The following is a 25,734-nucleotide window of genomic DNA, read 5'->3' on the forward strand; positions in this document are numbered from 1 at the left end:
ATGAAATGCTGTAATATAGTTCAAATCAAGACTTTTATTTTGTTAAAACGCAGTTTTAATCCAGGAAGTGTAAATCCTGTGCTGTTGGTGTTTACGGTACCGACAGTACTTAATATTAAGGGCTTTTGTATGTATAAACACTTCAGACTTTAAAAAACGAACTGTGAAGGTCAGAAAAACTGCTGTTTTCTGGCTGCCAACAGCTGTCTACGGTCTTGTAACCGGAAACAGTCTCAATTCCGGTTCCCGACGCGCCAAAAACGAAAAACAAGACGTGATTTTCCGCACGTCTGTTTACATCTGTAGTAACCACTCATCTTGACCGAGTGACGAGAGACTAGGTGGACATAAACACAACGGTAAAACAATTTAATTAACTCCTTAAACCTTAGTGACCTTTAGCATTATCTCACTTCAAAGTTAATGCGAGCTAACTTACAGTTACATTAGCTCTGTTTCACTGTTGTTCACTTAGACTGTCTAAGTGAACAGTCTGTGCCTGTGGACAAATAGGTAGTACAGTAGATAGATTACAGTGGCTGAAGAAGTATTTACGAGTACTTTACAAGTACTCATACTTGGAAAAGACAACATTACATGTAAAAAAGAACAAAAAACTTGACATTTCAGAAACAGATTTTTGACTTTTTAGAGTAAAATGACTCACATATCATGCAGATGTGCAGCAGGATATAATTGTTATTACTATATAATATATTTGCCCATTTTTACATACTGCAAAGGCTCAGCTGCCAGATTTGAAGAAAAGTACACAAGCTGGTCACAGTTAGATCTGAAACACATCCCATTTGGATGTCATGAATATTATAATAAATATAAAAAAGCTATTTTATGTTTTTTCCACGGACACACACCCTTCCACTTGGGAGCTGTCCATGTGGATGCAATCTGAGTGTTCCAGGTCTTTATTGAATTGATAATCAGATAAAAGCAGCGCAAAAAAGGTCAGAGCCTGATAACAGTTAAAAAATATAAAAAATAGAAGGCACACAGTGGCAGAAGGTGTCTAATCTGACTTTGTCTTATGTCTTCGACAGATGTTTTTTTGAGGATGTTTTAAATTGTAATCGATCTGGAAAATACTGAGCAGAGAGAACGAGTCAAAACTGATACTCATGTTTTCAAATTTGTACTTCAGTACAGTAACTGAATATGTGGGCTGTGTCTCATCTTTACTTACTGTTACTGTTACTTACTTGGCTGCTGTACTTGGCAGGTTTGAGATGTGGTTAATGCAATCACTTTGTCACTTGTCCTATTCCTGTGGGAGACACAGAAATCCCATTGGGGCTGCATGAGGACGGGCATAAAGGACATAAAACTTAAGCAAATCACACTACCTGCTGTGGCGACGCCTTGTAGCTTGTCAGCTTTTATATACCCAGCATGGAGTTGCCAGTTTATAAGTTCACAGGTTATAGGTTACAGTATTCTTAAACTGTATCTAATCAATATGCCATATGTAGTTTTTATTTCAGGTTGAAGAATGACAGGATAACTAAAGATCATTGAGTGAAACTGTCCTTGAGTGAGAATAACAGAGAATTTGCTAATTGGAGGTTAATACGGACTTGAAGATGAGTAAGTGGGGGGATCGACTGAAGAAAGTTGAGGAGCTCGCTCAGTCGTTCCAGAAAAATCCTCTGACGACACCTTACAAGCCTCGACTGTGGCCCTGCCAGCCTTCGTCTGTTTGGAAACTCTTCCCTCGTCAATCCATGGCTATCAGCTTTGCTCAGAGCTGCAAAGAGGTACACAAGACCTTCTACTTTAATGTTTCCATACTGTATGTGGAGGGAAAGTTGCTGAATTTTGTGCCTTTCATTCTCAAGGCTGTGCATGTTTTTGCACTTGAAAAAGAAAAGGAGTCCATGGGTCAAAGGATTTACCTGGTTACCAGTTACAGTGAGCTGTGGTTTTACTACAGGTAATATTAATATATATCAGTTACTACTCGCTTCAGATGCAGCTCCTTTTGTGTTCAGTAACAAAATTGATGTTCAGCTGTTGATTCTGGTTATTTTTCCAGGACTTACACACAGTCTTTGATGCACTGTTATGAGGTGATACCAGAGGGAGCTGTCTGTAAGCTCTACTTGGACTTGGAGTTCCACAAACCTTCAAACAAAGGATCTGATGGGAAAACTATGGTGTCTTTGCTTATCCAGGTGGGGTCCATTTTTCTGTTTTACTACTTCCTGTTCAAAGGAGTTTAATAAAGCAGCTTGATTCACACACTTTTAGACATAAATTATGAATGGATTTAGATAGACTGTAGTATTTTCATAGTGAGCCTTGAAATGACTGCTGTTGTTGTCAACTGGAAATATATACAAATAAACCTGATTTGAAATTCTTGAAGTAGTAGTTTATTTTACCGCTAATAATGAAATGTAATAATGAAAATGAACCTGTGAAAAGAAATGGTTATAACTTGCTTCTGGACCCTGACGTCTGACTAGTGAGAAACATTTATACAGCACAAAGTCCACAAAAGGTGGGGCCCTGCGTATAATGTGAATAAAAACAGAATGCAAAGATTTGCAAATCTCTTTGACCCACATTTTATTCACAGTTAAGCACAGAAAAACTATGAAGTGCCTAAACTAAGAAAATGTATAATTTTAAGAAAAATAATAGCTCATTTTGTATTTGATGGCAACATGTCTTAAAAAAGTGGGGCAAGGCATCCCGTCTTTTTTTAAACAACAGTCTGCAAATGCCTGGGAACTGAAAAGACTAGCTGCTGGACTTCTGGGAGATAAATTTTGTCCCATTGAAAAAGGTCTGGACTGCACCTAGACTCTTCTACTATGAAGCCATGCTGCTTTAATAGATGCAGTATGTGATTTAGCATCATTCAGCATCCATCTAATTCAAACTGAGCTCATGTTTTCCATGAAATAGTAAAAGTTCTTGTCTAAACATTTGATATGTTTACCCCTCTCTGCTTTGTGTGGTGACAGTACGTCTGTGACAAGTTATTGGAAGTTTATGGGATTGAATGCTCTGCGAAAAATGTCCTCAATCTGGACTCCAGCACTGAGGAGAAATTCAGCAGACATCTCATCTTCTGTCTTCAACAAGCAGCTTTCAAAGACAACATTCATGTTGGTATGTTCAGCCCTACATGGAAAACATCAGCCTGTTAATACCTGCTTAATAGTCATATATTCCATCTGATTGGGATTTTGTAGGGAGGTTCATTCATGCAATTCTTCAGCCTGTCCTGAACAAACCCAAAAATGGAAGCCACCTTGATAATGGAGTGGAAACACGGTTTGTTCTCCCAGACCTGTAAAAACTGCATGTTTTTATTTCTATGTGCTCAGTGTTTAAGGTTAAAATTTTGCACTTATTCGCCCTGAGTAGAACTCAAGCAGCAAGTCCAGAGATGAAGAGGCGTAAAGAGGAAGGGAGAGACCTCAGCTTCCTCCAGGTGAAAAGCAAAGATGGTCGAGACTCTCTCTTTGTGGATCTTGGTGAGGGAAATCAGATTTTTAAAAATTATTATGTCCTTTTTTTATGTGTAAAGATATGCATTTACACAATTTCCCTTCACGTGCCGTGGCTTTTTATTTCAACACATAGGTGTCTATACAAAGAACAGAAATTTCCGCCTGTACAAGTCGTCTAAAGCGGGGAAGAATGCTGCGTTCACTGTGGCAGAAGATAACCAGTGTATTGCCAAACCTGAGAAGGGAACTTCTTTGGAGGAAAGCATTTTCTTGGCCTCCTTAGTGTGTAACGTGAGGTACATTGGGCACAAACAGCTCAGATTCCTGTGTGCTGTGATCTTTTTTTAAAAAGGGCCACACATAATCTCTCCTCCCGTGTATCAGCTTCACAGGTCAGAGGATTCTTACATGGGATGTCCCAGAATCAAGTGAGCCCAAAATCTCCCCATCTAAGTCCCAACAAGGGTCGGATTCAGACTCAGGTAATGCTGAACCGAGACCAGAGTTTTTCTTAATCTTCTGCATATACATATGTGAAGTATTCCTGCATGTAGTCAGTTTATGGCATAAATGTTATTGTTGGTTTCACCTCAAAAACCTCAGTGTGAAATGATTTGATTCGTGAAACTTTTTCCCATATATTACCAACAGGTGCACTTTCTGGCTTCCTGTCATCCCCTCACCAAGAAGTGGACAACTTTGTATTAACGGTGGTTAGAAAGGATGGGATACAAGGAAGTAAGTATTATGCAGTGAAAACATTTGCTCGTGAAACATTTCAGTCTGTAGAGTTCATCTGCCCTAAAATTGTGGTTTTCTGACGTGACATCCAGCCGAGTGAAACATTTAGATATTACCGTTTTTTTTTTCTTCCTGAAAAGAAAAGTGTGGCAGTTCACATCGATCGTCCTACCTGACGTTTATGATCTCATAAATTTTGACAGGCTTAAGACGATGGAACTACTTTGCCGCAGAGCAACTTCTCGTTTATGACATCGCCAAATACCGCTGGTGTGAAAACGTGGGGCGGTTTCACAAAAGCAACAACATCATGTGAGTGCAGTTTGTTTCCTTCATCTTCTGAAGATGGTCGAGTGTTCTTACGCTTTCTGATTTGGCTCTGTCACCCTCTGCAGGATCGTTGTGGATCTGAAAGAGGATGTGTGGTACCAGAAGTGCCACGATCCTGAATGCAGGAACTTCAGGTCCTCGAGTATGTCACGATCCGAAAGAGCTGCCATACTGACTTGTAGTTGAAATAATTCAAGGAAACATGATCTGACTGTGAGGTAACATCATGTCCCTGTTACAGGTTACCCACTGCCACAAGAGATCTGTATCAGCTACGTCTTGACGCTGGTTAGTTAATTTATTTTAACAGTGTTTTAGCTTTAACATGCATCAGTCGGTAATCACGTCTTCTGTTTCTTACAGGATGAGGAGGACCAGGTGTACCTCATGGACGATGCTGGCAACATTGAAAGCAGCCAGGAACATAAACCCATGGGCCCACAGAGCACAACTCACACAGAGGAGGAGAAATCTGATGTGTGGGGAGATGAACGGGATGATCAGGACTATTTGGAGAGTCTAGACGATTTTGAAGAGAAGAGTGAAGAGATCTCAGACCAGCTCCTGCTCAGTTGTATGGCTGATTTTGATTCCCAGTAGAGCATGAGATTTGTGTTCTTTTGCAGTATTGCATTAAAGACGCTGGCAGCACTTTAAACGTTGCGAAAACATGTAATAAATACTTTATTACATGTGCCGTGGAGACACCCCTGGTTTGTACATAGCTGCAGGTGTTTGTGCTTCTGCTCAAGTGGAGATCCTTGACTGCCTGCTCAAGTTTAAACTGAACATGAACTGTAACATAGCACAGCTGCTGCTCTGCTGCATTCAAAGGAGCCAGCTGAGATGGTTTGGGTATGTGATCAGATCAGCACCGCAGACCACACTAGATTAAATCTTTGACCAAGTTTCTGTTTGAGGTCATCTTCTCCACCATCTCCAGGCTGCCTTCACTGCTCCTGCTAATGTTATAAACACTCCCTGGAAGTACCTGGACAGAACACACACAAATACCACACCGAATGGCAGCATGGAGGACCTTTTTGCTATGAGGTGACAGTGCTAACAACTGCACGACCATGTTGTGTTTATTTGGTACATTTGACAGATACACTTTCCATTATAGCACAAAACTGGACCGTTCTCCCTTTTTGAGATCACAAGTCATTAAAAAAAACCAACTAAACAGTACAGCTTGTGCTGTTAAGAGGTCTTTGACACGATTGGATGTACATCACGATCATTCATCAGTCAGAAAACCGGCATTCACAAAAAACAAACAAATTTTTTTTCAAATGGCTGAAATGAAGACTGCTGATTTTGCAAAGGACATGGAAACTGTTTGATCAACGATAAAAATCACTGTTACTATTTTTACCCCAAATACTTGCAGAATATACAAACGATGGTTGTGCAGCTTCATTCCTCAGCTTTTGGCAATGCAATGTCAGGCATTTAGAAAGCAACAGTGAATATGTTACATGCAACATTTAAAAATAACACCAAAAACAAAAGCCCAAAATCTGTGAACCAACATGATTTTCAGTAGGCTGTTAACCAAAAACCTCATCAAAGTCCTTCAGCCGGCAGCACTGAGAAATATGGGAATGCAGGGAAGCTACAGAGTATCTGGCATGGTACCCTGTACACAAATTTTCCAGCAGATACACTATTTACAAAAAGATGATATTAAATATCCCCTTAAATAGATAACCAAAGCATGAAATGTCATGGCATATAAATAGTTAATATCTGTCACTGTTGTAGAAGTATTTTCAAAGATTTTCTCTTGTTGCTCTCACGAATAAAACTAGCAGAAATGTTTTCAGGATTCACCTTTCTGACCGTGAAGTTGTCATACATAAAAGCAGAAGTCAAACTTCCTCTGTGCCATTTTAACCCTTATTCTTGGATAAACTACACAAGAAACTTGGTGCGGGTTCTGCGGATCTCTTTGCCAGTTAGCCAGTGTTAGCTGGGATAATGGATCTGTGTGATTATTGATCAAAGTGGGGATAAAATGCACTTTTAAAATTCATTATCCAATTATCCTGAAAGCTTTTCCCCCATATAACTGTTAAGATTGTCACTTGCAGAGAAAGTGAGACGGATTCCCTCAGCACACTGTTTGGTTCTGGCTGTCTCTGAATGGCTTCCCTATAATACTCCTTGAACTTGGCTTACATCTTAATTTTGGCATAGAGTTCATCGATCTGTTCTCTGAAGTGGCTCCGAAGCTCAGTCCTCTTGGCTTTCAGGGTTGGAGTCAGCAGACCGTTCTGGATAGAGAACATCTCGGGATGTAACACAATGTCCCTCACCTGCAGAGGGGAAAAAAGATAAATGACAGAGCAAACATTGACTTAAGTATTGCTGCAAATAATTTTTAAGGATGCATATATTGCAAAATTCTGGGTCTCTGAAGTGTAAATCTTGCACTGAAACCAGAAAGAGACTCACTCGTGCTTTTTCATGTAAAAAAGATGAGAGATTAGCACAGTCACAGTGACATGTTTGGATCTTTCAAAATAAAACCAAAGTGATTGTGCACCATTAATTTCCTGGCAATATTTTCCTTGAGTGGAAAAACTAAAATTATTTTCCAAATTTACTTCAGTGGACATTCAGTTCAAATGAAGTCTGTTTGTGGGAAGCACTGGCTGTGCTTGAAGTTAGACAGGACCAGTCACCTGTTCAAAAGACTTGAGTCCCGTTTCTTTGCCCAAATTCAAGATGTCCTCCAGAATTGCCTTCTTCACATCCTAAAAGCAAAAGCAAAAAAAAAGGTCAGAAGATGTTACACAGGCATACAGAGTGAGAGTCCATGTTCAGATTGCTGATAGTAATAAATCGGACCTTGTTGTCACACAGCTCAGAGTAAGAGCCTTCAAACCCTTTTTTCTTGGCCCAAATAGGTAAGAAGTCAGGATCGGGCACCACTATCCCCACCAGGCATGCCTTTAAAACACAACATGGACCAGATGAGAATCAAATGCTTCAGACAGACTATTTGTGTAGATTTAAAAAAAAAGAAAAAAAAAGAAACAAAAGTCTGAGATTTAAGCCTTACCTGTAAGCTGTCACCATGAACAAACACCTGGGTCACGGGGTCGCTGCGAACATAGATGTTTTCAATTTTCTCCGGGGCGATGTACTCTCCCTGTGCCAGCTTAAAAATGTGTTTCTTTCTGTCAATAACCTTCAGAGTGCCATTCTGCAGGGAACCACAAGAGCAATGTAAGTTTAGGTTTATGCACAGTGATCATCACCATTCGCATCACCACTCAGCCCGTTTTACTCACAGGAAGCCATTTCCCAATGTCACCAGTGTGCAGCCATCCATCCTTATCAATAGCCTCAGCTGTTCTGTCAGGATCTTTCAGGTATCCCTGGAATACATTTGGTCCTTTGACGCACACCTACAACAACCGAGATTATAAATAAGAAGCTGTTTGGTTTGTTGTTCTTGTTTTTATATCAACCCCGCTACATTTTGTTTTTACAAATAGTTTCTCGCTCACGTCCCCGTTTGAAGCCAACATTGATTTCAAATGTTAAAGGACAGCCTCTCCTTTAAAGGGTTTCCTTTTGTTGTATCTAAGGCAAGCTTCTAATTATGTGGTAGAATATTGAATTAAAAATGTATGAGGATAATGTAAACCTCAGGACACTGAGGCTAGTTTCAAAATAATACAATTTCCATGTTAGTTTTATAGAAGAAATGTGTCACTTAAATACATATTGTGGTTCTTTAATATGTTTATAATAGTTTTGCATTTAAATTCTGTGTCGCGTTTTTGCTTCTTTTTCTTTAAAAAAAAAAAAAAAAAAATTCTGGATCCTGTTACACAAAGTTCATGTTATTAAAACAATAAATTCAGTTTTGGCCTCTAGAAATCTGCTCACAGCCATGTACCAAGAAAAAAAGACGAGCTTCAGCTGTCAGACAGATGGGCTCACATTTGACTTTAGCAAAACAAGTGCAAGTCATCACCCCTCCACCACCGTGCTGACACCTGGTATGAAGTGTTTGTGCTGATATGCTGTGTGTGGCTTTGCCCCAAACATGAAGCTGTGCATTGTGAGCAAACAGTTTGATCTCACGACTTGTTCAGATGCAACTTTGCAAACCCGACATGTTCTTTTTAAAGGAAAGGAGAAGCTGCCTGGTCTTGGCAACCCTTCTAAAACAAGCCGAGCCTGTTCAGTCTTTTTTTTTTTTTTTTTTAATTATGCTGTGTGTCACAGAGGTGCTCACACCCTTCTGATGATCAGTTGTATATCACCACCTGGCTGCTCTTAATTCCTATAGAAGCAGTAAGCAGTACTTTTTTCTACAGGGATGTATGGTTGTGTGAAAACTGACTGCAAGTCTCCGTAATGGCCGTATGCATTCGACGAATCCTATTCCTCACCTCTCCCTCTCCATTGGCTGCCAGATAATTCATTTCTGCCACATCCACCAGTTTAACAGCATTGCAGGGCAGAGGAGGCCCAACGTGACCTGATGACAGAGCAGTCATAGTGTCGTTTCATTCTTACAAGCATCACTGTGTCTACAAATTGCAAAATTTAGTGAAAGTCTTATATTTTACCTGCTGACCAGTCCCCAGGCATCGACATGGTACAGCCAGCTGTGCATTCAGTCTGACCGTAACCTTCATAAAACTGGAAAACGTTTACGTTATTAATGATATTCATAAACAAAGTATTAAAAAAAATTACAGATGAGATGACTGTGAATGTGGCTCACCTGACAGCCGAGAGCAGCTCTCAGGAAAGTCAGGATGGTCGGGGATACCGGGGCTGCTCCTGTAATCATGAGTCTCACACGGCCGCCGAGGCTCGCCTACAGTGCAAAACAAACATGAAAGCTCCAAAATGTCAACTCAAAACTAATTTATTATGCAACACAAAAACCGCTGCAGATTCATTTAACAAAATAATTTTGACGAAAAGGTCAAATGTGTGGGCGTGTTTATCCATTTTGTGTCTTTGTTCCTCTTTAGTGTACGTGCTCTTTGAAAGATTGTTAGGTGGCACGTAACATCTCCAAGTGCTTTAAAGTGTTTCGTGTTTACCTGCACTTTCTTGAAGATGAGTGTGTCCCACATGCTGTCTTTTCGGACCACTCCATTTTTAAGCTCCGCCTCTTTCCTTCTGAAGGCAAAATCAAGCAGCCATCTTTTCAGTGGCGTGTTGGCTTGACCAAAAACCTGCAGAGCAATGAGAAATATCCAAATCGTGTTTCGTGCAAAGCAGCAGACCAGAGAAACGGCACTTCTGACCACAAAAGCACATAAACAGCATAAACTGACCTTGTCAAACATGCGGTTGAGGAGGCGGGGGACAACAGGGAAAACTGTTGGCTGGAGTGTTTTCAGATCATCCATCAAGAGTCGAATGTCCCCTTGGAAGTAGCCGATTCGAGCCCCGTGGACGAGTACGACATACTGATGGAGGGGAAAAGATGCTGCTCATTCCAACTTTGACAAATTAAAAATGATATTTTTGACCACACGAGGGCACTAATGCTGCATCTAAACACACTAAGGCGGGGGAGTCACATGTAAGGCACAAGGGCCAGAATCGGTCTGCCAAAGACTCTAATCTGACCTACTGGACAACTGTGGAAAACATGAAGGAGTGCACAAATTTTAAACCTTTAATTGTATAATTCACACTGCTGATAAAACTCAAAAACACATGTATCAAATACTATACGCTAGGCATTAAGGGGTCTCACATACATTATACTAGCAGTCCTTCTCTGCTGACTCCTAAATATTACCTCCACTGATAAATTCATTGTGCATCTTAAGGTAAGCAACATACCTCCACAACCCTCTCAAACATGTGAGCTAGAGGGAGATAGGATACGTGAATGTCATTGGCGTTCAGCATGCAGTTTACCTGCAGAGGAACACACAAAACACATGCAGGTGAAGCACTCTGTACTTTACCTCCACTACACGCTCAAACATATGGGCCAAAGGCAGGAAGGAGATGACCACATCTTTACTTGTGGGCTTCAGTGTTTCCTAGACGACGCACGAGACCACACAGGACGGGACAGACGAGGGAGCAAGACAGACGGACAGAGGAAAATACAAAGAGGAATCAAGGAGAGGCAACAGGGGCCAGACAGGGATATTAGAGCCATGAGTCAGCTTCATGTTTTTTTCCATCTGACGTAGAAAAAAAACGTATGAGAACAAAAGAAAATGTTTGATTGAACTGTTCCGAATCAGCTTCTACAAAGATGGATGAAGATTTTGGCTTTTTTATTACATTTAGCAAATAAATTCAATGACATGGTTTGTTTTTCTATAATCTACCTTTACATTCGTTATACAACAGGTGGTGTACTTCAAAACGCCATTTAACTTAATTAAGAACTGAGACTTAATGCTTCTTTTTTTTTTTTTTTTTTTTTTTTTTTAAATCAGGTGTTGCCTTTCTTTCTCATCTTTGATGTTCATTTATCGCATCTTTAAAGGAGTACATGAAAAAAAAGAGGATACATGATTTCTTACAGTCTGATGACAACCTGAAGGCGACCCAGAGCCTCTGTGTTATTATTGTTTGGAAAGGTTTCAGTGAGATCAACCAATTGAAAATATTAGAGTGCCGGTGGGTGGGTTTGTTTACCTTGGTCAATTTAATGAAAGCGCCAGTGTTGCAGACTACGTTTTCATGAGAAATCATTGCACCTTTTGGGTATCCTGAAAGTAAAGTTTAAGCAAAACAAACACAATAAAAAACAATTATGATGATATATAACATAAAAACATAACATTTCTGAAATGTTAACGCAATAACAACCCCGTACTCACCTGTTGTTCCAGAGGTAAAGCAGATAAGAGCCTGGTCATTTGGTTTGGGAGGCTGTAATCACAGAGCAACACTGATACGTCTATTACATTTAAAATACTTTTTTTTTTAAGATGGACACCAGTTGATCAAGCAAATTCATCGAAGTTTCACCAATGACTCTCACTGGAGTAATTTAGTCTAAAAGAAGAGCCTTTAAAAAAAAACTCATGTTGTCAGTAGATCAGATAAAGATGGCGTGCTGTTCCTACTCACCACTGGTTGCTTGAGGTTAGCTTTACCCAAGGCCTGGAAACAAAAATGTACAAAAATTAGTACATCTGCAGGAAGTCCTGATAAGGGTCTGATTTCTACTTAGCTCGAACACGGCTGGATGGTTTCAAAAACACAAACAGAAACAGGCTGAAATATTCGAACCAGAGTCGCCTTCACAGTCATTTTTACATGCATGCAACAAAATTACAGTTCTATTCAACAGTGTCTTGATGCATGCTTAATTATCCCGGTAAGGCATTACTCAGTCTCAGCTGACTGCAGGTTTCTTCAACCTTATAAACAGTATATTTGCATAATGACTGAAAATAGCACCACTGTTGAAGAATCGGCTGTGAGGTCAGTTTCTTGATCAATAATATGAAAATGGTCATAAGAATTAATCAAAGAGCATTATGCCATTATGTACTGTTTATAAGGTTGAAGAAACCTGCAGTCAGCTGGGACTGAAGAAGTCACTTGGATGAGTGACGAAACGTTCCTCCCAGTGACAATCTACGTCAAGATGAACAGAATCAACTTTCTGGGGACTACTCTCTATAGTGCAGACATAACACAGAAGATGACACAATTTGCTCTGCACATCAAGAATGAACATTTGTGAAACTCAAAAATGACAAATCCGATTCTTATTCTCACCTCCAGCTCCTTTAAACTCAGGATCTCGATGCCGTTCTCCTTTGCGCGGGTCACCAGGTCGCTGTCAAACGCCTCGATGAGAATAATCATCTTCACCGCTCGTGCTTTTCCGCTGACACAATCCAGAATCATCCGGGCCTTTTCAGGGACATCACAGATCACCGTTGAGATGTCGGCTGTGAAACAGACGGCGCCAAGCGAACCATTAATTTAATCTTCCATCGTCACGGCCCTTGATTTATAAAGCACTCTGACAGTGCTGCAGGCGATATGTGGTTAGTGTGAGATGGTGCCCTTTTTTATACCTCTATCAATAATGTAGTCAATGGCTTCAGCGCCGAGTGTGTCATACAGCGGGACAGCCACCAAGGAGTACGTGTAACAGGCGAGCTCTGTAATGGTCCACTGCACAGAAACAGTATCATTCATTTGAGTTCAGCCGTGGAAAAAAAGGAAAAAGAACAATAAACAACTTGGTAATGCTACAAGAATCATTTATGTCACAGAGATCTTAATGGAAAATTTGGAAAGAGTTCAATATCTGATACACCTTTTGACTAACAATATAACAGCTTCAAACAGTATTTATGTCAGATGGATGAATTAGTCATTACCTAACTCTTTCTACCAGGTCTCCCATCAGAAGTGTGCAGTGTGTCTACACTAAACCAGACACTTTGCAAGGATCACCTGTTCAGCTGCTCATTAATGTAAATCAGCAAATTACAGGGTAGCAACCTGCTTTTATGTCTACAGACATGGTCAAGATGACCTACTCAAGTTCAACATGAGCATCATGACTCTGAGCATGAAATGGTTGTTAGTACCAGACGGGCTGATCTCAGTATTTCAGAAACTGCTGATCTACTATGAAATTACCAAACAAATATCTCCTCAGTTAAAGAGGAGTGTCCGCAGTATAAATTTACCCTTTTAATCTGCCCTTGTAACGCAGGAATGCAGTTAGCTTGTGGTTAGTGATAACAGAAACACCGTAGGATAACATGAGAGGATGATGTAAGTTTTACCTCTGGTCTGTTCTGAGAGAAGATGCCGATGAATTTGTCTCCTGTGTGAGAGTGTCCTCTGTGAAGGAGGGCGGAGCCGATGCATTCTCCTCTATCTATTACCTGTGCAAAAAATAAAATTAAATCCAGTTTTTAAAATAAATTCCCACTTTGATGGTTGTAAAATCCCACACTGGCATGTCCGTGGTGCCCATCTAACCTCTTTATAAGTCTGCCATTCATATGGCTGGTTTGGTTTCCTCGATCCTAGACAAGGTCCATTATCTGCAAAAGAAAGAAACGTTTATCCAACATCAGCGTCTTTGGGGATTTCTCACATTTAGCAAGTACAAGAGAGACACTGACTTGATACTCTGAGCCCTCGTAGAAACACCTCGTATAACGTGCGTGCATCGTCGTAGTAGTGTGTCAGGTAAGAGCCGTCTTCGCACAACACCGATCTTCTCGCACGCTCACCACCCTGCAAGGAAACAGAGTTCATTAACTAATAATTAGCAAACTCGCCATGATCCCTTAACACGTTTATCTACTCATGAGCTCCAATGCAAAGACTGGGCTACAAGTGACAACATTGTGCACCCTGAAATAATAAAACAACATTCAATGAGGCCCCGTTCATCAGCAGCATCAACAGTGACTGTGTGAAAAACATTTTAGTACTTTTAATGTAACAGGAAGTGATGAAGTCATGGCTTGTAACTCCTAAAACTGACACTAACGCCAGCTGTGATTGAGTTTGTGGAGAAAATCCATTAACATTTCCAGTGAATGAAGTCAACTGTTCAGTGCTTTTTGCCCAGCGTCACTGTAAAAGGGATCAAACCTCGGAAATTCCACTAACAAATATGACCGTAAAACCGAAACCTAAATCCAGAGAGTTTAACTGGAGAAAAAAAAAAAAAAAAAAGAGATCACTCACTGGTAACTCCACTGACTGCAGTCCAAGATCACAGGGTGGTTTGAGGGCTTTTGGACGGGTGGCAAACCAGTAGGTGGTGATGGCCGCGAAGGCACCCATACCCATGAGGGCGTTGGTGGGAAAGCCTCGGACGTACTGCCGAAAGTCATCCAGCTCGGGAATCCGCAGCTGTCTCAGGACCTCCTGAGCCTGCATGGTCGTTTTGCAGTGAACCTGCAGAAAAACAGAAAACAATAAATGTCATTGGTCTCAAGTTTTAGTTTTAATTTAGCTCAGAGACTTGTGTGGAGAAGTGAAATATTTAGCACATAATATGACTGTAATAGGAACTTTTTCCATTTAGTGAAATTCTGTAAAGAGCCTGAAGCTACTTGATGCTGGCAACTCAAACTGAACAGTTTCATGGCCTCACTTTTCTCACATCATGTTCGAAACACAGGCCCTGGTTTTGTGGTTTGTTTTAGCTGTAAAGAAATCTGCCATCTGTCCCTCAGACACGTTAGTGCTGCTGCTTTTCCAACCTACACCACCCTGCCATCCACCTGTAGGCTCCAGGGTAATATTTATCATTTCTCATCATGCAACATGTTTAAAGGGCCAGACTCTTTTCTGAGGCTATAAGGAATCAAACAAACCAGGCTAAACCGTTGTTTTAATAATACATTCTGACCTTCACATTACAACAGGAACACATACAGAAATGTACTCTATAAAACTAAAGCATCAGCTTAAAAAACAGGCATGATTTACCCTATAAACCTTCTGTTAGCTACACATGAATCCCGACCCAGCCTAGTGATCTCAGGTTTGACATTAATATTTGCTGTAAAACTGCTGTAACACGATCTCAAAAGCCAAATGTTTTTAAAAGGACTATATCACGTCTACAGCTTTCACTTTTCTCTGACACAAACACCTATTTCTGGCAAACTGACGCGTTAACACAAAAACGTACTGCGCAAAATAAAAGCTTCAAGGATAAACTAAGAGTGAATCATCCGAGGCTCACCGCAGAGATGGAGCAGCAGCACAGCTCAGTGATTCAGTAATGAACCAACTCTTCACTGCAACTGTTTTTTTTTCTTCTTCTGTGGTTTAAAAATCTGAGTACCAGACTTACAATGAGTCAAACATTGGATGTAAATGTGAATATTTCTTTCAGTGAATGTGAATACTGAAGACTGGAAAATGAAAATACGTAATTACGTTTGTGTTTAAAACATCAAGATTGATTGATAGATATAGATATATATCAATCAATCAATCTTGATATCTCTCTCTCTCATATATATATATATATATATATATATATATATATATATATATATATATATATATATATATATATATATATATATATAAAAAAAAATAAATATAAAAAATAAATAAAAAAATTATAATCACGTTTGTTGAAATGCCGCAAATATCAGCTCCTGGGAATTATGGTTGATAAGCGCTTGAAAAAGCATACTGGCTGGGTTAGCAGAAAAATCAACAAATCCACTGATACAATGAGGAGGGTTAGCCATCTTGCACTTAAAACCAGTTTCCTTAATGATTAATAGTTTCATTTATCCCCATCTTTCCTTTTGTAATGTAGTTTGAGCGAGTACGTTTCCTGCTGCTCTCTGCAGAACTCTTACAGAAGTGTTTTGTTAGGACTGCATCGTGTTCAGAGTCATATATCGCATCTGTTCCTTTATTTGGAAGCTTAAGATTTCTGCTATTTATGACGTCAATATCCATCTAGTATGTGCCTTTATTTATAAGTTATATTCTAGCAAAGGAAATCTCCCTAAGCAGACTCACTTTAATGTCACCTCACAGGTACATGATTACTCAGCTTTATTTCCTAACTTCCTCCCTTGCAGAGGTAATTTTCCACAGTTCTTCTACTTCATTTGAAAACATTTCAGTAATCTGACATTCATTTTATGTAGTCAGATCATTTATTGTGTGCAAATGTTGTGTTTTTCCATAACAATGATATTTTTTCATATATGAAATAGATGGCAGCTTCAAGGTCAACTTTATCCCCTGCTGCACTGTGTTATTTGTTATCTTTGTCTTTTAAATTGTGCAGGTGAATTTTTTTTTTTTAACTGATGTTGTTAATAGAAGAAAAAGAAGAGGATGTGCTATCCCATTCAACAGCTGTGCATTTGACAACAAGGACATGGGAAATAAAAATGACTCCTGACACATTTCCTGATCACAAACCTCAGTGGAAATATAACAAGATGGGCGACCGCAGATGCTGAACAAAAGGAAGAGAAGCTTTCTGCTTTGGATGGTTTAGAAATGAGCTCACTGGGCTGGGCTCGCTCTTCACTCTCATGGACATATGGCTCTATTCTAATAAAATATTCATACAACAATAAAAGTGAGTCACAAGTAGGCTGAATGCCTGATTTTTAATGACATGTTAAATGAAATAAGAGAAGCCCGAAGAAGGAAAAAGCTATTTAAATTCACTAAAATAGTCAACTAGAATTTTTTTAATTATTACGAGTTAATATGGAAGCAGCACATTAAATAATCATTTAGAGCTACAACTTTTCACGCTGCCTTCTGTGCAGCTCACTTTTTTTTTTTTTTTTTTTAAAATCAGCCTGGGCGGCTGGAAGCACATGAACTTTGTTTAACTCTTTTGACCTCTGTGGGGTAAATGAGCGAGCAGCAACAACAATTGACTTTTCACCTACTTCTATTATTATCAACAAACCTGTGACAAATGGAACCACTGCCAACTGGCACAAAGTTCTGCAGTGACGCTGTCATTGACTTATAATTGTGGATTCAATTAAATTTATATATACACATGTTAAATGACAAATAACTACTGTAAACTGAGCTGAGATGAGAATTTTTATATTGAAGAACAAACCACAAAGTAAAGGCTACATTCATTACAAGTGTTCGGATCCGTTTATCCTCTCGGAAGGAAAAAAAAAGGTTCCGAAATCATAAACGTTAGATTAAACTGTATTTTTAAACACCATAAAAAAGAGAAGCAGCAATAACATCTCTTTCAAATCACCTCAAGGACAACCTTAAGTGCAGCTAAGTACATTTTCACAAATCTAAGCACTGATTATTGACAGGCAGAAATAAAAATCAATCTCTTTACTCACTGCTCACAGCGTGTGTCTGAAGAAAGGTCGAGACCGTGGCCACAGTGGATATTTGAAAGGCCCTGTGCTGCTGCAGTTGCTATTAGAAGGACTCAGACTGACCTCTAATAGACCTCTGAAGTTCTCACAACTATGAATAGCAGAAACACGCCCCTTTCAAACAGAAACACACACACACACACACACACACACACACACCACACAAGTCACTCACTGAGGTACTGTTTAGCTAACGGGTAACTCAAACTCATTGCCGGTTTCTTTACTGATGTGAGCTTTTTGTGTTTGTGAACACAGGTGTGCATTTGTCTGTTTGTAAAAGTAGCTTAAAAGTAATCTTAGAAAAAGCTCAGAACAAACTGAAAGCTGATCTGAGTGATTCGAGCATTTTTATTTATGTTTATTCAAGAGTGAATCACCAGTATCTTATCACACATTGTCTTTATCTACACAAACGGAGTGTTAAGTTCTTGTGTTGCTGAGCAGCCAATCTAATGAAGCTGTGGAACAAAGAGGTACGTACTGATTATATGTCATGCTGTGTATTCTGTGTGATAGATATGTTGACAGACCTGATCTAGCAGAGATGTCGACACCAACATACACTCGTCTCAGAATGTACAAAGTCACCAAATAATGTGTGCAAACCATATGTGCAGAGTCCTTCGTGTCTAAGATGAATAAAATAACATTTCCAAAAAATGATGGCTAACTAAGACGAGTTTATTTGTGAGTCTGGACATTTAGTGTATTACACAGTTTCTACATGGATTTAAAGTCTTCTGGCTCTAGCAAATCGTGGACTGAGTCGAATAAGTGTGATGAGTTGTGGCTATATTGAACAAAGTGAATGCAGATTTTTGTGAAAAGTAAAGGAAGCATGCAGGCTAAAATGTAGACATGCATGGAGTCAAGAAAACTCAGTGTGGATATGAATAATTTTAAGAGTTCAAGCCATTTTTAATTTTTAAGACTGATACTGAATACAGAATATCACATTTAAATCACCGATATTCTGTGATTTAAATGTGATATTCTGATATATCGGCTGATATTTTTCTTTCTTTGGGACACACGGAATGTAAATAGATTTTGTTTACATTTCTTACATTTTTAGTTATTTATTTAACTGTAGTGATCCAAACAAACAGGAAATTTCAGTGCGCCCTCTGATGGACAAACTGAAAATTAACATGGTTGAAGGGTGTTTCTTCCATATTTTTATTTATATCATGTTTCAAAACATTCACGGGACACCGTTTTTACAGCTGTTTTTCTGGACCTGTTGATCATAAGTAAAGTATACATTTAAAAATAGGACCTCATTAGCATAAGTTGGGTTTCACACTGATAAACAACTCGTTCAAAATCTCTGAACTCCTTAATGAGCAACAGAGAAAAAAAAAGGTCCCAAAAAAATGACTAAATGTAACTCATGCACATGTCTCGCTTACTACTAACCCCTTTATTAAATTACAGTGTTTATGCCACACTGATCTTCATCAGGTACAAAGGCAATGTCATTGTATCCACTCCTTTATTTACAGATCACACTGATGCAAAAATCCTACACTAGCCTACCATACAAGACAGCCTGCAGGGATCCAAATGACCTAATAAATTAAGAATGAGTTTATAAAATCATTTAACATTTTAAAATACAAACCTAAGAAATTTGGAGATTTGATTGTGTTTTGTGTTGTGTTAATATTTTAAAAATATTGTTTTGTAAGCCTGATTTTGTTTTAATTGGTTTTATATAGAAATAACTTAACAATCTTGGTTCAATAATTTATTATTTGCATCAGTAAACCACACGCTGCACAGACCGAGTGACATCTTCACACATCTTATTTTGCAAGTGTTCATTACAGACCTACTCTGAGAGTACGCGTTTCTGTTTGATGGCCAGCAGTGGCACATGACACTGGTGTCATGCTTTGCTAAGAGTTGTCAGAGGCAAAAGGTACCACTACACCCACCACCACCACCACCCCCCACTAACCATACTTGGCCTGGGAGGATGAGGAGCCAATGGCAGAGCCAGCTCGGCAGTCACCCCACAAACATAAGGCACTGGAAAAAAGAGGTGGAGGGGCAGTGGGTTCATTTGACACATAACAGAACATGAAGATAAGTTGGCAACAGCCTCAAGCTTGCAGGCAGGTTACAGCTGTTTGGTATAAGAGACACTCTTACCGCAGTCAGGAAGCTACAAAAAAAGCACAGTTGGTCAGTCATACTTGAATTCTTCTGAAATGCTTTGGTTCCTCTTAGAGGAATGATGCAAGACATCTGAAACCTTAAAGCAGTGTGATACTGAGCTGCTTAGTCAGTTGTTGAGCATCAGATAAACCTGTTTAATCTCATTATTACTACCTTATTAAAGGAGGGTTAAACATTAAGCTTTTAAACACATAAAACATAATCCCATGTTAACAAGTCAGCTGCTTTCTCTCAGCTTTACATGAACTGGGGTGGTATACAGTATAACTAAAACAGTAAGTGTCTTTTTTAAGTAAATTAAATAACGTGTGTTGTGTTATGGCTGTACTAAAATAAATGTTTAAATTTCTTTTGTTGAAACCAAACTTCACAGGTGAGCGGTGGAACTAACTGAGAAACCAAGGACGCTGCACGCTCATATGGCAGGGACTTGTTAATCCCAAAGTCGCCACTCCCTAAAGCATACCCCTTATTGTCTATTTTACTCAAAATAGGACCATAACGCACATAACCTGCCATTAGGAAGAATGCAGGTTTGAAGCACTTCCACACTGGCTTCCTCTTTCAGACCCAAATGCGGTCAATAGTAGGTCCAGCTGAGAAATAAAAAAGCATCAGTTAGTGTCAGTGAAGCACTGCTTCTGCTGTGTGAGAACACATGGTTTTGACAGTAGCTAAAACCATTTTCACACATGCACGCAGACCCTGATGGAGTTGCATGTGACAACACAAAGGTCCATACAGGCGAACATTAAACGGTTATAACCTGCTAGCTCCTTGGTGCAAAGTCTGTGTGGTGTCAGGTTGCAATGGTCTGAGAAGAGTGAATCATAAACCGATCTCTGAGGGCATCTTCTGCATCTTGCCCATTTTAGGGTCTTCTAAAAAGCACTTTGTGTTTAACTGAGATATGTAACAGTACAATTCTTTTCTGATATACCAAGATAAAGAAACTAGCATGGTATTTCAGTGTAAATCATCACCGTGCGCATCTATAAATCAGTGCCTGCTCCACTTCATCATTGTTGGTCTGTTAAAGACTTTCCTCTTTAAATTGCTCACTAAAGCGCACACTTTTTTGTACTCCGAGACACGATATCATCACTTCTTCATGATGAGACCAGGCTTAATGCAACATGTGTTGAAACTTGACAACAGCTTTCTCACTGGTGAGAGGAAACACCAAAAACTTCACTGGTAATTCAACAGTTTGAAAATAAAGCACAGCACAGCGCCTAGGAAGTGATTAAAAGAAGAAAAAAAAAAAAAAAAAAAAGAGGAGTCAATATATTCTTATGGATGTAATGAGATATCCTTGCATACAGTATAAATTCACAAGGGCATTCACACACCCTAAAGGCAACTGACAAACCAGTTTTTCCTGATTAGCGTGGCAGATGAGGGGCACTCTGAAAGGCGCACAGGAAGAGAAGACCTCCACCCATTTTTATGTGATCAACGTGGCAGACCAACTGACATGACCAGCATTACACTGAGAGACATCCCAGCACAGCTACAGGAGGCCTGCTTTAACTCGTATGAGGCTTCACTATAGTCTGTCATGTCCTGCGATCCTCTGGCTGACTGTGACTTTTAACCCTGGTTTTCGGACACATGACCTGACCTTGCACAAGACAACCAGACTAAAGATTGCAGGTCATAACCTCCTTGATGAAACCACACACTCCAAGTCACATGGTCACACAGCGGAGGGGGAAAGAGAGGGTGGAGGACGAGCTCGCTTAAGTAGGACAAAGGTCACACAACTCTTAACAACTCCCGACACACCATTGGGGCAAAGCAAAAAAACAACCTAACATAGTGCTTTCACAGTGAAACATTACATTATAAAACCCCAAAAGCATCATTATGCTTTAATTTGCATCACTATCCTTTAAATCGCTAAGATTTGCTGCCAATCTGAAGTTTAGCAAGCACTATTTACACGGTAAATAGTTGTGCTTGCTAACATGTGCTAATTAACACAGATCACATGGAGGGCTAGAAATGTCAGTGGATTTGTGGCAAACTTGAATCCATTTAGCAGTTTTTTCATTAAAGAGGTGCTAAGAGGAAAAAAAGGGGGATCCTCCAAGATCCTATTGATTTTGGATCATCTTTTCCAAGAATGTAACTACTATTTTATTTTATAAGCAATCTGCCACAAAAGCAGCACGCCAGAGCTGATTGTTGTGTAAACATCATCCAGCTCAGTCCTTCCACCTTGCTAGCACCAAAGCAGACAGAAAGGCTGATACTGGTACTGTCGAAAGACTAAAGGCCACATGGCAAACCACGCTGTGCCACATACTGGGTTTGCTTTAATGAAAGCTCCTCCTCTACTTGAGTACTAAAACCGCCCACACGATTGCATCTTTATGGTAACTGTTCATGTGACTGCCCTGCATGACCGCAACAGCATTACCTAGTGTTTCAAAAATTGGGTTTAAAATGGGAGGAAAACAGCAGGCGGCATTCCAGAGATTCCTGTTAGAGGAAGTTTGCATAAAAACGCCTTCAGACACAAGCACATATCAGAGCTGCTCTCCAAAAAGTGATGTACACCAACAACTGACTGCTAAGCACTCAATTCACTTTCACCTCATTTTCTTTCTTATAGAAGAGGCTGGAACTTATTCATAATACTCAAGTATCCAACTACCGGCTACCAGCTGTCCATGACTTCTAGTCTGAGAGATTTTTTTCCTTTGAGGGGAAATGACAGAAACAGTCCAGCTTTTGAGTGGAAAACCTGCTGTTTTTCTCATATCTGCAGTTAATTCTAAACACACGAATGTTTCACATTTCAACAAGCTGTTAAACCTGCTTGATTTGTCTAATATGCATGAAAGTGAGTCTGCTCAACAATCTTATGTTTAATTTGATATCTGGAACATGCATGTTGTCCTCCAGCACAAGTAGGCAAGATATAAAGTATCTGCTGGCAAATGAAAGAGCTACAATTGAATGTAGAGTAAATGATGGCCATCTGCATCTCAAAGGGGCAGCAATCACAGGCCAGTCAGAATAGCTGTGGAGAAAGAAATTGAGATGCACTGATTGACCAGCCAGGAACCAGAATTACACAGTTTCCACTGTTCTTAACGTGGATTGGTGACTGGCTGGTCATGCATGCATTACTCACACATGGCAGCACAGGCAAATAGTCCCACGCAAACTCTTCACTCATGTTGTAGCATGAGATGGTGCATTGTCTTACTAAAGTAAGCTGCAAACATATCTGAAACAACAAACTTAAAAAGACACTTAAACGTGGACATTTTAAAGAAGCTAACAAAGGCAAAATGGCTAGCAGCCTCGGTATGAGCAAAGGATCAGATCAGTTATGGGGAGAGGAATAAAAAAAAAGGGAAAAGGTTGATGATCTGTTATCTGGTAACAATATAAAAATACAGAAAAATTATGTATTTTTATAAATAAATCTGCTGCACTTGTTAGTTGTGGTAAAATATGTCAGGTAAAGGTGGGTGTACAGCAACTCATGTTCATTCGTTATTTGTAACTTTTTTCCAGGGGCAGGACAGTTTACTTTCAGTGTTGAGAGAAAAGTATATAACTTACAGAAGCCTGTCACATTTAAATAAGTCTTTATCACAAAAAATCACTATGGGCAAGTCACACTAGGTGAAAAATCAGAAATTGGAATAGGCCAAGAAAACTACAATGGTGGATCTCTAATGAGAACGTCAAAGACATTGTGTCACTATGATATGCTCCACTGGTCACTGGTAAGGACATGGAAAGTTCCTGGAATATCTGCCTGTTGCTTAGCACATCATCCTTAAAACAGCAACTTGGTCCTGCACAGCTACACACTGTGGTCAGAAAGCAAAAACAAAACCTTTAAACTCTCAATCCGTGTTTTCAGATTCATTCTCAAAGTTTACAACTTTCCAAAAGCGGAAAAAAGAAACAGTTCAAGTTCACGGCGGTGGCTTCACTAAAAGCCATGTTCTCATTTTAAACAAAATAGATGTAGCCAACATTTTGACATTGAGTGGAAATTGGAGGAAACAGCAGCACGCGCTACTACTATCCGGTGTGGACCACTTTGGTCACTCTCTCACACACACACACACACACACACACACACACACACACACACACACAGGCGGAGTTATGAGTGATTTGGCGGGATGCCACCACAGTAGATAACAGTTACATTGTTACTCCTTGTCCACTTCTTATCTTTATTTAACAATGACGTGCGCGTGTAGCACGCTCACACCGACTATCAGCAGTGATGTTAGTAATAAAGAAATGATACATATGAAATAAAAAGTTTTTTTGAAAAAAAAAGAAAAAGGATTATCATCAGAGGCGTTGGTGACGTTTTCATCCCTGTTGCTACGTGTCCCTGTCTGTTTTCTTTTCAGAGGGCTGGTCCGTTCAGCCTACACGCGGGTTTGTCGCTGATAAACAGACCCACAAACATCAAAAATGAACAGCTCGTTCTGATCACGCACTAAATATCATGCTGCTCATCGTCAGATTAGCGGAAACGAAGATATAATGCGGAGAAAAGACAAAACGAGGCTGGGGTCTGGTCTATTTAAAGCAACAATAAGAGCAGCCCTTTCGGTGGCTTCATCCTGCTCTAACTTTTGCACACGGGCCTCGGTAGAGGAGCTCAGAGCTACGCTGCCTTTTTTCGGTTTTTAAGAGTCAAATGTTGGCACTAACCTGTTTGCAGCAGCAGACTTTAACGCGTTTCTTGAGGAAGCAGCAGAAGCAGCGGCGGGCGGCAGTGGCGGTTTACACTTTGTTCAGCTGGTGCAGCTACCAGCCAATCAGAGGCGGCTTCACGTGTTGCTTTCGTAAAGTCTGAGAGGCGTTCGGTCATTGGTCAGTTAGTTGTGACGGTCGATAGAGCGTTTCACATCCATGTGAATGAAATCAGGTACATCCGAACCGAGTAATTAACGAATACTAGCTAATTTTAAGACACCCTTACTTTTTTTTAATTGCTACTCAGGAGAATAGTGTTTAGAGGTTTAGTGAATGACTGCAGTGAGACTATTTGAAGTTATTTCCACCCCCAACTTAAAATATACAGTCAGTCCTTTAGGGAGTTCATTTGATTAAAGAATAGACTAAACATCTGCAGCTCCATTTGTCCTGTCAATTTAAGGTGGCACCTGAAGGCACCTTAAATTAAAAGTTCCAATTCAACAATGTAAAAATACTCAATTACAAGCTTTTCAAAGAAGTTATGTGAACACCTGTTAACAACTACTACCTGACAACCAGACAATCAAGCACCAGCCAGAAATCACCACTTGAATCTTAAACAGGGTACTTTGAACATTTATCATGTGTTTGTCATTAGTCAAATATGTAAGTCTTCTAATTCTATCTGCTGCCTTTCCTCATTTTCCATCTTCAACATCTTTTTCCAATATATCCACTGTCCCACTGCACATGCCACTAGTGGAATACATAAAATATACTTACATACACAATTTGAACACATAAAGTTACAATCACAATTATCTTAGTTTTGTATTTTCTAATTAATTTTTATTTCATTTTGACTTTTTGTTTTTTAATTAGGTGTAGTTTCAGTTAGCTTCCAGGGCTTATCTTCTTATTTTGGTTTAACTTTTATTGTTTGAAAATGTTGAGTTTTTATTCAATTCTGTGTTGGTTTTAGTGTTTTTAATGATTACTGTATGGAGGGCAAGTGTCAGAGGCCAGATTTAGTAAATTCACCACAGGCATTACAATAAAAACACAACTTTTTGAAAGCAGTCGACTTACAGCCTCGTAGATGTCCTCAATAACCATGTCCTTTAGCAAACTAACAAATACTAGAACCAGGGTTTTAGTTTTCTAAGTTTCAAAATTGTTTCAATTATGAGGGGGGTATCTAAAATCTTTTTCATGTCTAGTTTTTCATGTTTAGTTTTGGAAAGAGGTAAACTCTTTATCTTGTTAAAAGAACTCTGGAACGAGAATTTTTAATTGGAACTGTAGTTCTTTTCTTATATTAAAATATCTCAGGGTTTGGATGTGCAGTCAAAGTCTACTTAAGTTCTTTAAACTGACAGAAAGAGCAGTTGCACTGGCTCGGCCCACAAAAGATCAAAGCGGCTGTTCCAACGCACCGC

The 25,734-nt window shown here is 39.5% G+C and overlaps 2 protein-coding genes across 5 annotated transcripts; one reads left to right on the plus strand and one right to left on the minus strand.

Moving 5' to 3' along the window:
- The first annotated feature begins 1,598 nt into the window (after positions 1–1,598).
- primpol (primase and polymerase (DNA-directed)) lies at positions 1,599–5,150 on the plus strand. Of its 2 annotated transcripts, none has more exons than XM_085356946.1 (13): positions 1,599–1,772; positions 1,854–1,948; positions 2,051–2,189; positions 2,988–3,135; positions 3,219–3,318; positions 3,394–3,503; positions 3,613–3,775; positions 3,864–3,961; positions 4,131–4,217; positions 4,424–4,532; positions 4,616–4,692; positions 4,792–4,838; positions 4,914–5,150. In XM_085356946.1, the coding sequence occupies exons 1-13, from the start codon at positions 1,599–1,601 to the stop codon at positions 5,148–5,150; spliced, it is 1,584 nt and encodes a 527-aa protein (XP_085213072.1). The 2 variants fall into 2 exon arrangements, with proteins under 2 accessions (XP_085213072.1, XP_085213073.1); XM_085356947.1 differs by having other exon boundaries at positions 3,219–3,300.
- On the minus strand, positions 3,665–24,358 carry acsl1a (acyl-CoA synthetase long chain family member 1a). 3 transcript variants are annotated; one of them, XM_085356944.1, is made up of 21 exons: positions 24,308–24,358; positions 14,244–14,456; positions 13,670–13,784; positions 13,524–13,588; positions 13,325–13,426; positions 12,602–12,701; positions 12,297–12,472; positions 11,640–11,672; positions 11,387–11,438; positions 11,202–11,275; positions 10,514–10,591; positions 9,869–10,003; positions 9,632–9,766; positions 9,304–9,399; positions 9,146–9,218; positions 8,966–9,054; positions 7,853–7,969; positions 7,621–7,764; positions 7,407–7,508; positions 7,241–7,312; positions 3,665–6,871 (listed from the first exon to the last, which is right to left on the minus strand). In XM_085356944.1, exons 2-21 carry the CDS (start codon positions 14,436–14,438, stop codon positions 6,731–6,733), a joined length of 2,094 nt encoding a protein of 697 aa, XP_085213070.1. In that variant the 5' UTR covers positions 14,439–14,456; positions 24,308–24,358; the 3' UTR covers positions 3,665–6,730. The 3 variants fall into 3 exon arrangements, with proteins under 3 accessions (XP_085213070.1, XP_085213071.1, XP_085213069.1); XM_085356945.1 differs by lacking the exons at positions 10,514–10,591; positions 24,308–24,358 and adding exons at positions 10,386–10,463; positions 17,378–17,492; XM_085356943.1 differs by lacking the exon at positions 24,308–24,358 and adding an exon at positions 17,378–17,492 and having other exon boundaries at positions 3,666–6,871.
- Positions 24,359–25,734: the final 1,376 nt, after the last annotated feature.

The sequence above is a fragment of the Diplotaxodon limnothrissa genome, linkage group LG6 (genome assembly GCF_057381915.1).
Source record: "Diplotaxodon limnothrissa isolate DT_005_m linkage group LG6, D_limnothrissa_male_GT1.1, whole genome shotgun sequence".
Classification (NCBI taxonomy): Eukaryota; Metazoa; Chordata; class Actinopteri; order Cichliformes; family Cichlidae; genus Diplotaxodon; species Diplotaxodon limnothrissa.

Bases quoted from the DNA above. Each gene is read 5' to 3' on its own strand.
- primpol (XM_085356946.1), top strand. From the start codon at position 1,599: ATGAGTAAGTGGGGGGATCGACTGAAGAAAGTTGAGGAGCTCGCTCAG. The intron at 3,962-4,130 runs GTAATGCTGAAC...TATTACCAACAG, and splicing joins AGGGTCGGATTCAGACTCAG to GTGCACTTTCTGGCTTCCTG. The intron at 4,693-4,791 runs GTATGTCACGAT...TCCCTGTTACAG, and splicing joins CAGGAACTTCAGGTCCTCGA to GTTACCCACTGCCACAAGAG.
- acsl1a (XM_085356944.1), bottom strand. From the start codon at position 14,438: ATGCAGGCTCAGGAGGTCCTGAGACAGCTGCGGATTCCCGAGCTGGAT. The intron at 12,702-13,324 runs GTAAAACTTACA...GTTTCTGTGCAG, and splicing joins TCTCTCAGAACAGACCAGAG to TGGACCATTACAGAGCTCGC. The intron at 7,509-7,620 runs GTAAGGCTTAAA...TGTGTTTTAAAG, and splicing joins TTCATGGTGACAGCTTACAG to GCATGCCTGGTGGGGATAGT.